Raw genomic sequence first — 15689 nt, forward strand, 5'->3', positions numbered from 1 at the left:
TATTAGACTCTCATCGTTATTGTAAGATGTTTTCCAGAGAAAATATTCGAATAGAACCTGATACCTTATTGACTCGGTTGAGGAAAAGATCAAAATGTGTTTTTCTCCGTGAAGAAATATTGACATTGAAGTTACCTCAGCCAGTATTTCCTTCTGGAAAGCATCAGTTGCCCGGTCCAAGCCTTGAGGAGAAATTCGTTCCTGCCACGTGTTCCAAGCAGCTGAGGGTGCCTGGCCCTGCCCAGCAATGGGAGGCAGCTGCTCTCCTTCAGCATCTCACGCAGGGAATTATTTGTACCTAAAGAGGATGGTGTTTAAATCATAATTGTCTTTTTCTCGTTAAACCTAAAGTATATTTCACCAAAATATACCACGGTTATATGGTAACCAACTGTCCCAGATTGCTCATGACTGAACGGGCTCCTGGGACACTGAACTTTCAGTTTCAGAATCAGGAAAATCCTGGGCAAACCAGGACACGTTGGTGACCCATAGCCCAGAGGCTTTTATACCAAATGGAAGAACCAAATTATGCCCCCTTTTAATGTGGTAACTAAACATTTTAGAAATAAGAAATTCTAGCAAATTAAATAGAAAGTAACCGATACAACTAAAACCGTACATTTAAGAAAACAGAAAAAGAAGGCCAAGGGATTATGAATGTTAAGTCTGTGAAAGAGTTGCACTTAATCCACAACTAGAAGAAAGCATGTTCTGTTTCCAAGGAGTTGTTCTGCGAGCTCTTGATCAGACGTCTTACTTCCACTGCCCCGTGATACTCAGATATGTAATGTTACCAATCAGAATAAACTCTTACACTGACTCTGAAGTTCTAGAGTTGCTATGACTAAAAAACCATACTTTTAGACCAAAAAGAAGCTTCATACTGTGGCTCGGGTAAAACGCCAACAAAGCCGAGAGCTTCCTGCCCCTTTGGCTTGGTGGTTATCACGGTAACAAAAACAGTGAAATTTTGAAAGCAAAAGTTTATTTTAAACTGTACGTATTTTTAAAAGCACTACAGTAAGATGTCCACATATCTGTCTTAAATATCAGTTATCTCTCTGCCCATTCACTGCACCTGCCCACCTGTTAAGCTGCCCTGTAAACCTCAACAAGCAGGAGGGGAACTGCCATTTAAAAGTTACAACCCTTTCTGTCTGTAGAGACAAAGATCTCATCTCACCTTTAAGACAGACTGTGGCTTTGCTTGGGAAAAATTACCATCGTGGACACTTTAATCACATCAGAGGTAAGATAGGTACTGCTTTGTATTTTGGGGAAGGAGGGCAGATAAACTGTTGCCATTTAAGCCAAATATAAATGATTTTAGATTGACACATTGTTCTAGTCTGTTCAGTAATGCGAACTCTGCATGGATGAAACAGGGCAAGCTTAGCCCCAGACTTTTCTGCCCCCCCCCCCCCCCATTTTTTGCAAGGGGCATATGAGAGATGAGAAAGAAATCTATCCCAGCCTTGTGTGATCATGCTGCAATGGCTTGAGCCTCTTCCCAGTAGTTGTCCTCATGTTAGTTGTTGTTTGCGGGGTCTGGAGTTGAGGCCCCATGCAGAGAGGGCACACAGGTATGCAGAGAAGGTGAAAAGCACAGGTCAGACTGGGCACAGTGGCTCACATCTGTAATCCCAGCAGTTTGCGAGGCCAAGGGGGGTGGATTGCCTGAGCTCAGGAGTTTGAGAGCAGCCTGGGCAACATAGTGAAACCCTGTCTCTACTAAAAATATAAAAAATTTGCAGGGAGTGTTGGCATGTGCCTGTAATCCCAGCTACTGGGGAGACTGAGGCACGAGAATCACTTGAACCCAGGAGGCAGAGGTTGCAGTGAGCCAAGATCGCACCACTTCACTCCAGCCTGGGGGACAGAGTGAGACTCTGTCTTAAAAAAAAAAGAAAATGCACAGGTCAACCTTCACTTGAAGGCCAACGGTCAATGGTATCCTCATGAGTAAACATGATATCCTGGTACCAGGTTGTTGCTTCAGATGAGATTGTCTCATCTGGGCAAGGACAGCTCCTCGCCTGCAGGCCAAGTGGTGTTTGGTAAAACAAACAAACAAACCAAAAAAACCCCAGCAAGTTCTCTGTTGTAAAGAATAGAGAAAATGATTCTGGGTTCATCATCTAGCCTGAGGAACCCTCGATACATGATGATTTTCTCAGAATCCACAGGGTTTTCTTGATGAATAACTAATCAAAAGAATGATAAATATTAACACATGAAACCCAATGGAGAGTTTATAATGACAGTGTTATATCATGTCATACGAAACGGACTTCCCCTCTCATGGTAAGTGAAATTTCTCATGGGACATTCCATTCTCTCAGGAAAACCCCTGCTCCCTGTAGCCCCCTACCCAGACATTTTTTAGTGTCTTCAGACCCAGTTCAATTTCAGTTTTGCATGAAAGAGTGAATAACGAAAACAAACAAAAGCAGGGCAAAGCTCTGCACTGGGGAAGAGCTCAACAGTGACACTCGGCAGGCAGGCAGAAGCATCTTTGCGGAGGGCCACCCTAGCCCAGTCACTTCTTTGAGCTGGGGCTTCCCTTGCTGTCCTCCCTTCTGTCTTCACTTCTGGACTGCCCCCTGGTCCCTGCAGGCATTTGAAGAAGCAGAAGTGTGCCTCAGAGAGGGTGGCTGACGGTGCAGGTGCAGCAAGTGCAGATGGTTAAGACTCTCTGTGCAGGGACACTTCGGGTCCATTTCCTGCTGTCCACAAGATTGCAGTCCACATGATCATTTTGAACAGGATTTTAAGAGAGTTGGGGACCTCAGAAAGAGTACCACATCCAAGGCAAATGGTAAGACCTTCCGGCCATGTCTCCTTCTGCCCAGGCGAGTTAGGCTGAGAAAGCAATGCCCACGCTCTGTCTCACAGGAGTCCTGTCAGACACTGATGAAAATGATGATTGTTCTCCTGAGATTAAAAAGCCATTCGTGGCTCAGATCTTGTTAATTGTTTGGACTGGAGTCATTAGCCACAAAATGTTGTTTTTGTTTTGTTTCGTTTTTAAACCATGGAAAGTTTTAAGGGCCTAGTTTGTTGTCCCAGGTAGAGCTTCCTCTGTAGAGACAGGGAAGTACATGGGCCAAGTCTGACCATTCCACACATGGAAAATGAATGTAAGCAACTTCCATCAGGGCCATGCTTAAGTCAGGCATGGCTTCTTAACCAAAGATCAAAGAACAACTTGATGCCAAGAGGCAGAACCACAGAGAGTATTGTGCTCTGCCAAGTACGGCTATGGCTGCAGACCAAGGGGCGGAGTACAGCAATACGTGGAAGCATCGTGTGCGAGGGCTCCCTCCTCTCTCTCCTTTCTCTTCTCTTCTCATCTTCTCTCTCTCTCTTCTCTCTCTCTCTCTCATTTCTCTCTCTCTCTCTCTGTTGAGTGTGCCCTATATCTGTTTCAGAAACAAAAGACAACAGGATTCTGGTTTCTCCTAGAGAGCCGTCTCACATGGAAACTACATTGCTCAAGAAAGGGAAACATGAGGAGATGGCAGCATTGATGGAGTCTCCGGTATATCAAAGGATGAATTATTTGTGATCCTTATGCCTGAATAAATTCAACGGCCTCCCAGATGTGTTTCTTTCCTAAATCGACAAACATCTACATGGTTTCCCACACACTAGGAACTATTTTAGATGCTGGATACTAAGATTGATTAACAACTGGTCCCTGCCCTCAGGCAGCTACCATTTGGGGGAAAACAATGTTGTCCTGAGAATACACAGGCACACATGTTCTGACCTGCAGGCTGATAGTAATGTGACCTCCAAATTTTAGGAACCAGGGCTCTGTCTTATTTCCCCTTTGCTTGACACTGTTTTATAATCTGCCTGATAACTTCATTCCTGCAAGCCTCTGCCAATCCTCCCAGGAACTCTGTCCACAGACTTTTGTTGACTCCCAACTAAATGCCTGACATTTTCCCTTTACCTCTCCCAGATTCTCTGCCCTCCTGCTCACTTACCTGGATATCCATTCCTCTTGCTGCTCTTCCCTGACCCCACACTCTCCAGATATCTGTGCTGAGATCTGAGCCCCCCAAATCTCTTAAGTGAAAGGAGAAAACCATGTTCGTAATCAGAAGACTGCTTGGAAGACTGGAAATTGTGACCTTTGAAGAGCTGAGGTCGTATACCACAAGGGCCCATCCTCATGCTCAGGCTGCTCTGCATGGCCCTGAGAACTCAGGTATTCAGCTGGGCCGCCTCTGTCCGGACAGTGCTGGAGAAACAGAAAATGTTTTGCGCTTTTGCTTCCGTAATTCCAGGTTCCACCTTTTTTCTTCTTTCCACAACTCTTCAGATTCTAGCTTTCTTTTACTTTTAGTCATGCTTTTGCTAGATTAGCTCCTCATTTTAGCTTCTTGTTCTGAATTTGTTAATAATGAACAATTGTGGCTTATGAATTCTGCAGAGAACTAACATGATCTATTAGTGTAGATTTAGTGGGTTATTGAAGAGAGGGGAGTTGGAGACATTTCTGATTGTCATGACTGAGAGGGTGCTACTAGAATGCAATGAGCAGAAGTCAGGGATGCTTCTGAATATTCTGCAGTGCACAGGACAGCCTTCTAGAACAAAAATTTATCCAGCCTCAAATGTCAGTTTTGCCGAAGTTGAGAAACCCTGGACTGCAATATGTTCAAGAGGCCAATGAAGATTACATAATTACTTCTCTGTTGGGTAGAGGTCAATCTCAATGCTCTGAAATTATCACTAACACCTACAATGATTTGGCTAACTCTAATGGTTGAGCTTCTGTTTGTGAGCTTTTATACACCGCCACCTTAAAGTTTAAGGTTACTGCTCACCAAACACACCATTAACCAGTTATCCTTAACCATGTGTAAGTACGGACTCAGCTGTCCTCCGCACTTTGTAGACCATTCCTTATTGTGCACACATGACGGCTTTACCTGTTTTGGAGTTGCTGCCAAAATTTGTGACACTGGCAGTACTGAGAGGAAGAAAATAACAAGAAGAAAAGTGGAAGTAAAAATCTTACATAGTGTGAAAATCCACTGGGCTTGTGATGCCTTAAAATTTTTATGAGTGGGATAAAGAACAAATGAATAAAGATTCTACTTTGGATGTGAAATATGTCAGCTTTGTTGAAGAGTTTCCTCTCTTCCTTTCTTTCCATAATCAAGAGCTAGATAGTAAAAGTTATAGAACTGCAAGACGTGAACATTGGAAATTATTATTATAATAAAGAGAGGTGTTCCAGGGTTAGGGTGGAGGAGAGTACAGAGGGTCTCTTGTGGGAAACTCCCCAACCCCACAAAATCAATAATTTTTTTTTTTTTTTTTTGAGATGGAGTCTTGCTCTGTTACCCACACAGAAGTGCAGTGGCACAATCTTGGCTCACTGCAGCCTGTGCCTCCAGGGTTCCAGCGATACTCCTGCCTCAGCCTCCCGAGTAGCTGGGATTACAGGCACACCCCACCACGCCTGGCTAATTTTTGTATTTTTAGTAGAGACAGGATTTTGCCATGTTGGCCAGTCTGGTCCAGAACTGCTGACCTTAGGTGATCCACCCACTTCGGCCTCCCAAAGTGCTGGGATTGCAGGTGTGAGCCCAGCCAAAACCAATACATTTTTTAAAAAAAATCTTCCTCTTCTGACTTCTGGTGTTAATAGTCTCCTCTTTTCTCATTTAACCAAAAAGAAAAATTTGAGAAAAATTTGAGATTTTGATAGCAACTCTGGGCATGTGGACCTTTTAGGACCATACTGAATGCTGATTTTGACTGTAAGGAGGAAGCCATGGCAGGTTCTGAGTTTAGGGGGAATTGCCAAGCAGATGGTCCAAGCTGGAGAAATATATCTATAAGAAGAGTATGAATAAGAGAAGAAATATTCCCAGCGGATGACAGAAGAAAAAAATCGGTATGAATTAGTCATTCATGGTCAAGTACCAGTTTATGAATTGGTTGTGTTCTTAAACATTCATCTGACTGTTGGATGAACAGCCCAAGGAGGGCAGAGGGCTGCAGAAGTAGTTCATTGGTTGCTGGAGAGAAGCTTCAAAAATTCACAGTTTAATGGTCTTGTTTTAAAGAGAGAGAGAAAAAAAGCTAGCTCAGAAAAGTTGATCATCTTGCTCAAGACCTCCTTAAGAATCAGAAATAGAGGCTGATTACGGGATTCCCCAGGCAGTCCACTAACTATTCTGTGTTGTCTCTAAGCAGGAAGGCGTAAAAACAGTTACTTAATGGCAGTGTGTGGCAGAGGGGAAAGCAAGCTGTCCAGGTGACTGAGAAGCAGGCGGGAGAAGAGGAAGCGAAGGCAGTGAAGAAGGAACATTCTCCCAAAACAAGAGGCAGGAAGCTCACTCTGGGTCTGGGTCCCATTCTATCCACAGAAAACATGCAAGCGCATATTGAGTGAGGGCTTTCTACACGGAGGGTTTTGATACCATTTCTTGCCCAGAGATATGGTGTACAAGGACAGAAATGGCGACAGATGGAGTCTACAAGCTCTTTCCAAACGTTCACATTCCTCAGAACCTCACCCGTTTTCTTGGCCACAATAAATTATTAATTTATTTCACAGATATTTACAAAATCACTATTTTGTGCTAGATTCTGTCCCAGGCCACATGGCTGTAGTATTGAATAAGACAACTTTTTTTTTTTTTTTAATCTGAAAGTTGCTGGCGAGTGAGACAGATAAAAAGAAAGCAAATACATATATTTTCCGATCAATAATACTGAGTAATATGATAGTGACTGGAGGACACACCTGTAACTGGGTGGTTAGGAAAAGCCTCTTAGGAGAGATGGCATTTGGGCCGATACCTCAGAGACAAGAGGCAGCTATGCAGAGAGCTGGGGATCCAGGTGTCTGGATAGTGAGTACAGCCCAGCAAGCCTGACAGGTTCAAGGAACACACAGGAGACCAGCATGTCTGTAACTCGCTTAGCAAGAAGATAAAATGAGGTCAGCAGGGGTGAGCCAGGGCACATCAGACTGATGCATGTACTCATTCAGCAAATATTTAATAAGCACCTACTATGTTCAGGACATGGTTGAGGATACATACATTAAAAAGAAAAAATACTGGCTCAAGGATTCTGTCCCTGGAGAGAAACTTAAGAATTTACGAACGTTGATAGAATGCCCAAAACAATTCTGGACAGGTTAGAAATTGATCCATTCCAGACGGAACCACAATGCAGACATTAAGGGATACACATCGCCCAAGGCCGTGAGGTCTGCGGTCAGAGATCCAGCCATCTGCTCCCCCAGGGTAGGGAGGTCAGGCCTCGCTGGGGTGAGTCACGTAGCCCACCTCTCCCCACCCGCGAGCCTTCTGGGTCTCGGTGCACCGGGCAGGGCCGCAGGAAATCCCCCGGCCTAAATCTGTCGCACTCAGAAAACCCAGGCAGGGGAGGCCCCAGAGACCAGGCCTCTGATTAGCACCTGATTCACGGAGGCAGCCAAGGCAGGGTAGCGACTGCTGGTAACTGGCCCCCGGAGTCGCCCCGGGGGAAAAGGCCAAAGGGCTCCGGGCACCCCCGACCTTGGAGCGGGCTAGAGACCGGCGCAGCCGCAGGGCCAGGGCAGCGCCTGCGCGTCCGCCAGGCCCCGCCCCCCAGTCTCGGGCGCCCCGGCGGCCGGCTCGGGCCGCGCACGCGCTCTGGGCTTGGGGCCGCCCGACAGCCCGCGCCCGAGCCCGAGCCTCCCCCGCCCGGCGGCCGCGAGCCGAGGTCCGCGAAGGCGGAGCGGGAACCCGACTACAAGTCCCAGGGTGCGGGCGGGCGGACCGAGGAGGGACGCTGGGCCTGCCCGGTGCGCACGGGGCGGGGACTGGCCAGGCGGGACCACTGCCCGGCACAGGCTCCGGGGCCCCTGCGCTGCTCCCGCCGGGAAGTTCCAGGCCGCGGACAGAAAGCCCTGCCTTCCGCGCCGGGTCTCTGGAGCGCGCTGGGTGGCCCGGCCCGTCCCTGCCGCCGACTTGTAGACACTGCGCGCACTCAGTCCCGCCCGCGCGCCTCCTCCCCGCCCGCCGCCGCCGCTCCTCCCCGTAACATGCCATAGTGAGCTGCGAGCACACGGCCAGGGGCGCTAGGGTTCGCCTTCAGCCACCATGGGGAATGGGATGAACAAGGTAACGTCTTCCCTCGTTCGCGCTGGGTGTGCTCCGCTCTGCAGCCTCCTCTGCGACGGGTGCCGGCCGCCCGGTCCTGGCTGCCCGGCGACTCGAGCCCGGGGTGCCCCTGCCCGCGGGGGGACGGGCGCGGAGGGAGGGGCGGCGCGCCTGGGCGGCGACTGCGGAGTCGGGGTTCGGAGGGTTCCCGCCCCCGCCCTGCCGGCTTCCGGGTGGGCAGCCCGGGCCGCCGCCTGGCAGCAGGTGCGCGTCTGAGGCTGGAACGAGCCGTGCGCTTCGGGAGCGTGGACACTTGTTCTGCCGAGAGATCAGCTGAGCGCCGAATGGATGTGGTTTCTTTTTTCCCCTCCTCTTCGCTCCCAAACTGCGCTCTTGAAGCATCACCCTCCCACATCATTAGTAAACGGGCGTCCGCTGTAATTTCCTCTTTCTCCTCAGATTCTGTGTGGCTGCCTGTGGGCGCAGATACGTTTTTCTTGTGGACAGAGAAGTTAACAGAGCCCTCAGCCCTGAGCTGTTTCTCGATAAGTGGGAAGCAGAGAAGAGATTCAGAGCTGATTAGCTCATGTGACTTCTGCGACGAGGGCAACCTGTTGCTGGCTGCTTGCCCCATGAGGCCTTCTAGAAAATCTGTGTTGCTCCGTTTGTCCGGTCCGTTTGTGGGCCCCACCCTGTGTTCTGTTGTGTCCCCGCACCTCACTTCCCAGGCCGTGGGATCGCCTTTCCTGTCCAAGGAAGTTGCCAGATTCCAGTTCTTGCGGCTGAGAGTTGCCGGGGTGTGTTCATGTGAACCACAAGGTTAAAGATTTTGTTACTTGGTACTTGGCTGGTTTCAAGGAAGGATTCACCAGACTTTACAAAGCCCACAACAAAGACAGTCCCTTTTTACAGGTCTTTGAATGGTCCTGGATTAGATGAGTCGTCTTTCCGCTTCACTTTTTGATTGTGCTCCACCCACCCACATCTCTACACGCTGTCAGCTTCCACACTGGGTGGGGATGGCAGCATGGCTGTGTTTTCTTCCATGTCTCTCAACACGGGGTCAGCAGTGGTTTGGGTGTTTGAGCTGGAGTGTTGCAAATGTGGATTCCCGGTAGGGAAGGGGAGATGCAGTGGGGAGTCAGTCCAGGGAATACCTGTCTAACTTTTCACATGCCCATGTCATGTTTATTGTGTCCTGGTTACTCAGTTTGTGAAAGAACTATTGTGTGTTTGGGGCCTGCATACAATACTGAGGTATTTTGGTAAACAGAATTGTATTCACTTTTTTTTTTTTTTTTTTTTTTTTGGCGAGTGATCAAGTTTGGAAACAGACTATCTCTCTCTTGGATAAATACTTGTATTATATTCCCATGAGCACTGGAATCCATCGGCATCACGAGCCTTCTGCTTTTTAAATTAAAACAGAACAATAAAGATGGTCATCGTCAGTTTGTGGGCTCCGTTTGCCTTCCCGTTGATGATGGTGGTGTCTCAGCTTTCCTTTGGTTATTTCTACAGTTTTTCCCACTTGAGTTGTTCACTCTCCACCGTTTTCAGCATTAAATTTATAGTATTTGTGTAATACAATTAAAAAATATATTTAGGAATACAGATGGTTGCCTAAGGGATCAACGTTATTTTCATGCTTTTCAACAAAAGCAGTAGTATTCATACACTTTTTACCTTTCAAAATGGGTAATAAATTGCTTGACTTTTAATATCTTGTGAATAGAGACTCACAGTGTATAAATGAAGAAATATATGATCATGAGGTCAGGAGATCGAGACCATCCTGGCTAACACGGTGAAACCCCATCTCTACTAAAAAATACAAAAAACTAGCCGGGCGAGGTGGCGGGCACCTGTAGTCCCAGCTACTCGGGAGGCTGAGGCAGGAGAATGGCGTGAACCCGGGAGGCGGAGCTTGCAGTGAGCTGAGATCGGGCCACTGCACTCCAGCCCGGGCCACAGAGTGAGACTCCGTCTCAAAACAAAAAAAGAAATATATGTATAGAGAGATTTAGAGACTTCTCTGCTTCAACACTTATTTATTATGTACATACTGTGAGCCAGGTGTTGTGCTAGTGGGTGGGGAGGGAGGAAAAGGGGGTGCAGTGGTAAATGACCCAGAAATCCTTCACAGAACCTTCAGTATAGATCAACACTTGTCCAGCACTAATATGATGCGAGCCATGTTTATAACTTAAAATGTTCCAGGAGCCACATTAAAAAATACACTGGTGAAATTAATTTTAATAATATATTTTATCTAACAATATATTAAAACTATTGTTTCAACATGTAACCAATATATAAAATTATTCGTGGAAGATTTCATGTTTTTTACTATGTCTTTGTGAAAGGAAAAATCTCGGGATCCCCAGATCATTTATATATTCAAAGCCTAGCATGTATTTTATACCTAAATCGCGTCTCATTTTGCACTAGCCGCATTTGAAGTACTCAGTAATCACTGTGGCTGATGGCTGCTGTGTTGCACAACACAGGATGTGTGTGTGTGTGGGAGTGAGAGAGAGAGAGAGAACAAACAAGGTAGGGGGGAGTAGAGGCTCCAGAGGATAACATAGGCAATTTCAGAAAAGTGGGGAAAGCAGAAGATGGGATAAAAGGGACCTAGGAGGGGCATTCAGCCCAGGCAAGGAATCCTGCTGCAGTAAACGTGTTTACGTGAGATCAGGAGGAACTACCCCAAATCACAAGGTTAGTTCGTGGCAAAGTAGATTGCTGGAGGCCAGTAACTTAAGAACCTTAACTAGAACTTTTCCATATATTACTGTGTGACTTGGAACGAGGCTTCGTATTTTTCCCATCTGTAATAAAAGAAGAATGTTGATTTGCGGAATCAGTGGAAGGTGCTACCCCTAGAACATTTTCTAAGAACATTTATAAATATGTGCAATGCCTTGGGAACTAACATAACTTGGAATGTGTGTGCCCTGAGGTTACTGGGACAAGATTTCTTTCCAATCTCATACACACACATTGGTCATTTTTGGCAAAAGAACATTTCTGGTCTAAACAGTGCAGGCTCCATTCTGACTGCTTTGGGAGAGCAGTTTTTATTATTTCACATCCCCATGATGGCTCTTCTTGTCAGTACATTCCGGTCTCCTGTATGGCAAAATACTGTGCCAATTTCCATTAGGTATACACAGCAGATTATCAGAAGATGGAAGGGAAAAAGGCTTTTGTATTCTAGAAAATTAAAGATGAGGAGATGAAGGCAGGACTGGGTGTGGTGACTCGTGCCTGTAATCACAGCACTTTGGGAGGTTGAGGCAGGTGGACTGCTTGAGTCCAGGAGTTTAAGACCAGCCTGGGCAACATGGCGAAACCCTGTTTCTACCAAAAATACAAACAAATAAACAAACAAAATCAGCTGAGTGTGTGGTGGCTTGCATCTGTAGTCCCAGCTGCTTGGGAGGCTGAGGTGGGAGAATCACCTGAGCCTGGGAAGTCTAGGCTGGAGCGAGTCGTGATTGTACCACAGCACTCCAGCCTGAGCCGCAGAGCGAGACCCCATTTCAAAGAAAAAAGCAACACCGTTGTGAACCATTTGTTTTTTTAACACTTTATAAAATCTCAGCCTCATGATAGCCATATAAGGTCAAACGACCTTCTATTTGCCCAGATTGGGGAATGGAGATTTGGAGAGGCTAGGTAACATAAATAAGGTCCAATGCTAGGCAGGGCGGAACTGGGTTTGGACCCCAGTCTCTACTGATTTTGAGGATAGGAAAAGTCTTTCCTTTGAGCTGGGTGCCAATTCATCCCAAGTCAGTTTTAAAATTCCTGAAAAGTAATTTGAAAAGCTCCTCATAGCTTCGATTACTTGTCAAATAGCCAAAATCACCTCCTCTCTTCCTTCATGTTTGACATTTATAAAGAAGGGGGTAAAAGGCAGCAACTAAAACTATTTTTTTAATTGTTTTTGTTTGTTTGTGTGTGCAATCCCTAGGTAGATGCCCCACGCGGGCCAAAATTATAATCGCCAATGAGTTTATGGTGTGTTTTGAGTACGTTACCACGTAGAGTAAGCCACAACACCATGAAGCAGGTCCTGTTATTTCCGTGCCTGTTTTCTTGATGTGCACAGAGGTTAGGGAACTGCCAGGGTCACCCAGCTGGTGGGTAGCTGAGCCGGGACTCAAAGCCACAGTCGCTCAGCCACAATGCAGAGTGCCTCTAAGATACTCGTCTGCTGAGATGTTCGTCTAGTAAATGTCTCTGGTGAGATTAGGGTTAAACGAAGCAGGGTGTTGCATGCAAATGTCGTGTTCCTGTGGAGCCTTTGAAAACTCCTAGTTGACTCAAAGTTCTCTCGAGTCTGAACCCTCAAATCTTTTGGGGGAGAGCCTGTAAACAAAACTCCTGTCCTCACTGTCTACTTATTAGTCTTCAGTACTACAATACCCCATTAAAAACAAAACAACGACTAGTCTCTAGCCAAACATTATGTCAGAGAAGGCTGCCCGAAATGCTTCTCATGTGCCAGAAGTCTTTATCTTGATCAGCCTAAAAGTGGGCTGAAGCCTCGTGTTCTAGGGCAGGATATGAGGACCCTCTGGTTGGCGTCTTGCCCTCCACTGACTGCCAGGGTTCGTTCAGCTCATCAAGCATCTGGCCTGCCTGGCCTTGTGGCCTCTTCCTTCCTCCCTGCTGTGTGTCCTCTGAAAGCACCCTGCCTGGTGGGAATGGCTGCCATCCCTGTACTTCTCGGGAAGCCTCTCGTGGTACTGGGAGGCCTCACTTCAGTGGGTGCATCTCGTTCCCTTGGGGAGCCCACTGTTGCTAAGAGGGGCTGGCTACCAAAAAGCCTGACCTGGGGAACCTCCGCCTCTCTGCTGCTTCACGGGTGTGATCTTGAACAAGTCACTTAAATGTTTCTAAGCGTCAGGATTTTTTTCCTTCCTGGATTCATAGATGTATAGAACTAAAAGACCTTAGGTGGTTAGCTAATCCAGTCTCCTCACTGGCTCTACAATGAGGGTAATGATACCTTCCCCCAATTACCACTGAGTTATTGGGAGAAGCAAATGGGAATTTATTAGAACACATTTTTCCAAACTGTAAAGTTCAAATATAGTCTGTTTTGAGTATTCTTGGATGTGACTGACACTTGTTTGAGGATGGCTTTTGCCCTGTTAGGAAGATGAGGGAGTATAGTTGGGAAAGGATTATAATTCAAGGGGAATATGTTCCCTCCAGGCATAGGCCGGTGTTCCTCAGCGGCTGCTCCTGTAGACATTTCAGGATAATTACTTGTGAGACTGCCCTGTGGATTATGAGAGGTTTAGCGACATCTCAGATCTTCACCCAATAGTTGCCAGTGGCACCTCCTCCCCACCTGTGACAACCAAAAATGTCCCTGACATTGGCAGATACCCCTGGGGAGTGAAATCATCCCCAGTTGAGAACCACTGTTGAGGGTTCTTCCTCTCAGAATTTCCTGAGGCCTGTGTGGTCTGGAACTGGAGAGTTATCAAAAGATGGAATAGGGCTTACAGGGTTGAGAAGCTGTATTTTCATACGGGAAGGGGCTGGAAGGTCAGGCACCTTCGTGCTGCTAAATTCATGCGTTTCCACCTGGCAGCAGGTGACTTGGTTGCCTGCATAGTCCAGTCATCCATCCATTCACCTGTTCATGATATTATTATAGAACACCTGCTATTGTCAAGGCACTGTGTTGGATCCTATAGTGGGTTGTTAATATGAAAGACTCGAAGACCCTGCCATGCAGATTAGTCCCAGGCAGCTTAGAGAGGAGCCTCCTGCAGGAAGTGAACACTCAGCCACTGCTGCAGGACTGACAGACAGATGGCCACATGCTGGTGGGCTCTGGTTCCTTTCCTCTACACCACCCCCCGAGGGCTCTCTCTTTTCTCCATTTAATATTACATTTTTATTTCATGTTGAAGAGCAGATGTTAAAGGCAATGTTCTAAGGGCCCAGGAGAATATTCTCATATTCTTCCCTTTTTATATGCAAACTGGTTAAGTCCATGGCCAAATGGCATTTAAAAAGTCTCTGTGACATTTAACCCTTCAAGGAATCCACCAGAGTTTTTCCCCTTCATCCCTGGCTTTGAAACCCAGAAAGTCCTTTCTGACATAGAAAGAATTAAGATTCCACCCCCACCCCCACCCCACACATGGCCTTGTGCAGCTGCTTGCCCAGGAATTTACTTCTCAACATCAGTTTGGGTGGGGTTCTTAGATTCCATGCATCCTGAAGGACTAAAGGAAATGTTTAAAAAATAAACTCAAAATATTTCCTGCCTTAGAAGCGGTATTCTTTGGTGCTTAAGTGCGTTTTTGTGGCTGAGGATTTGTGTTTTTGCATTTCTGTGAAGCTGGAGTTAGCACAGTGTAGCACGTGGGTGGGAAGCTGTCCATCAAGAGGAACCATCAAGCATGGAGAATCTTTAGGATGATTTCAAAGCATTTCTGCAGAAAGGTTCTGCCTGTATTATCTATGCCCAGACAGTCTTGTATCAGAAAACAGGAGTCTTCGACCTGCGGAAGGCCAGAGACCATCTTCCTCTGTGGCCTGTGCTGTTTCATCACCATTTATTCACTGACTTCCTCTCAGTGTGTTCGACTCTGGGCAAGTTTTAGGGACACATTAGGAGACAAGACAGATGCACCCCCTGCTGCAAGATCAATCCGAAAGTCAGGAAATGAATGAAGCCATTTAGCCACTGATAACTGTGGTGAAGAAAATAAAGCAAGGCGATACGACAGAGAGAGTGCCGGGGAGTTTGGGGGTCAGGAGAGACCTCCCTGGAAGTGGTCATCTCATGGGAGGCCGCTCGGGACCAGCGTCCCCAGCACAGGGAAAGGACAGTTCAGAGGCCCGGACAGGATTAGCATCAATTCCGTGCTCTTTACTTGAGCGTAGGGGGACATTCCCCAGTTGTGCTGACAAACTTTTTTTTCCGGCTTGGCCTGGCTTTCTACCAGGTGGTGATGATTTCGTTTTCTCTCTGTGTTTCTTGCTTCTGGCTTGAGCTCAGCTCCTGCATGGGCTGACTGGTCAGCCAGGTTATTCCAGATGAACACCTTGTTTTTCCCAAGTCTCCTCTGCTGGAAAGTTACTCGATTTTATTTCATGTTCTCTTTCTCTGTATTCAGGGATTACCAGCAACAACAATATTGTGAAAGTAGATGGGTCAACATTTTTGTGATTTCCAGGTTGAAAGCCCGCATCAGGGTCCGTGGTGGTGAGCAACAGCATCCAAATGTGGTTACCTTAGGTAGAACAGAACAGAGCAGCCAGCCTGGAAGGCTGGAGAGCCAGACTCGGGGCAACCTTGGCAGGAGCAGATGCTGTAACTGGTCAGTGAGAGCATTTCCGGGGCTACTGCAAGATGCTGATGCTGCAGCCAGTGGACACTGAAGGTGCCAACAGCCCTGCTGCCTCTGTTGCCGAAGAGGACACTCTAGGCTGTCCCTGCAGTCGGCGTGCAGACTTGTTACACACGGGTCACACCCATGTAGCAGCAAAGGCTCGTGTGGGCAGGTACCGGCTTCGGCAGCT

General features: G+C 47.1%; 1 protein-coding gene across 4 annotated transcripts in view; it reads left to right on the forward strand.

Annotated features, from left to right (window-relative positions):
- Positions 1 to 7661: 7661 nt before the first annotated feature.
- DUSP22 (dual specificity phosphatase 22) overlaps positions 7662 to 15689 on the forward strand; it is a 61224-nt gene continuing 53196 nt past the window's right edge. For 2 of the 4 annotated variants that reach the window (XR_004056798.1, XM_010374183.2), the window contains exon 1: positions 7989 to 8147. Coding sequence is in view for 3 of the 4 variants with exons in the window: in XM_010374183.2 (XP_010372485.1) it covers positions 8127 to 8147 (21 nt within the window). In the remaining variant the exon portion in view is untranslated. Of the gene's footprint in view, positions 8148 to 15689 lie in introns of all 4 variants that reach the window. The other 2 variants (XM_010374184.2, XM_030928610.1) reach the window with 2 other exon arrangements.

Source organism: Rhinopithecus roxellana, chromosome 4, assembly GCF_007565055.1.
Source record: "Rhinopithecus roxellana isolate Shanxi Qingling chromosome 4, ASM756505v1, whole genome shotgun sequence".
Lineage (NCBI taxonomy): Eukaryota > Metazoa > Chordata > Mammalia > Primates > Cercopithecidae > Rhinopithecus > Rhinopithecus roxellana.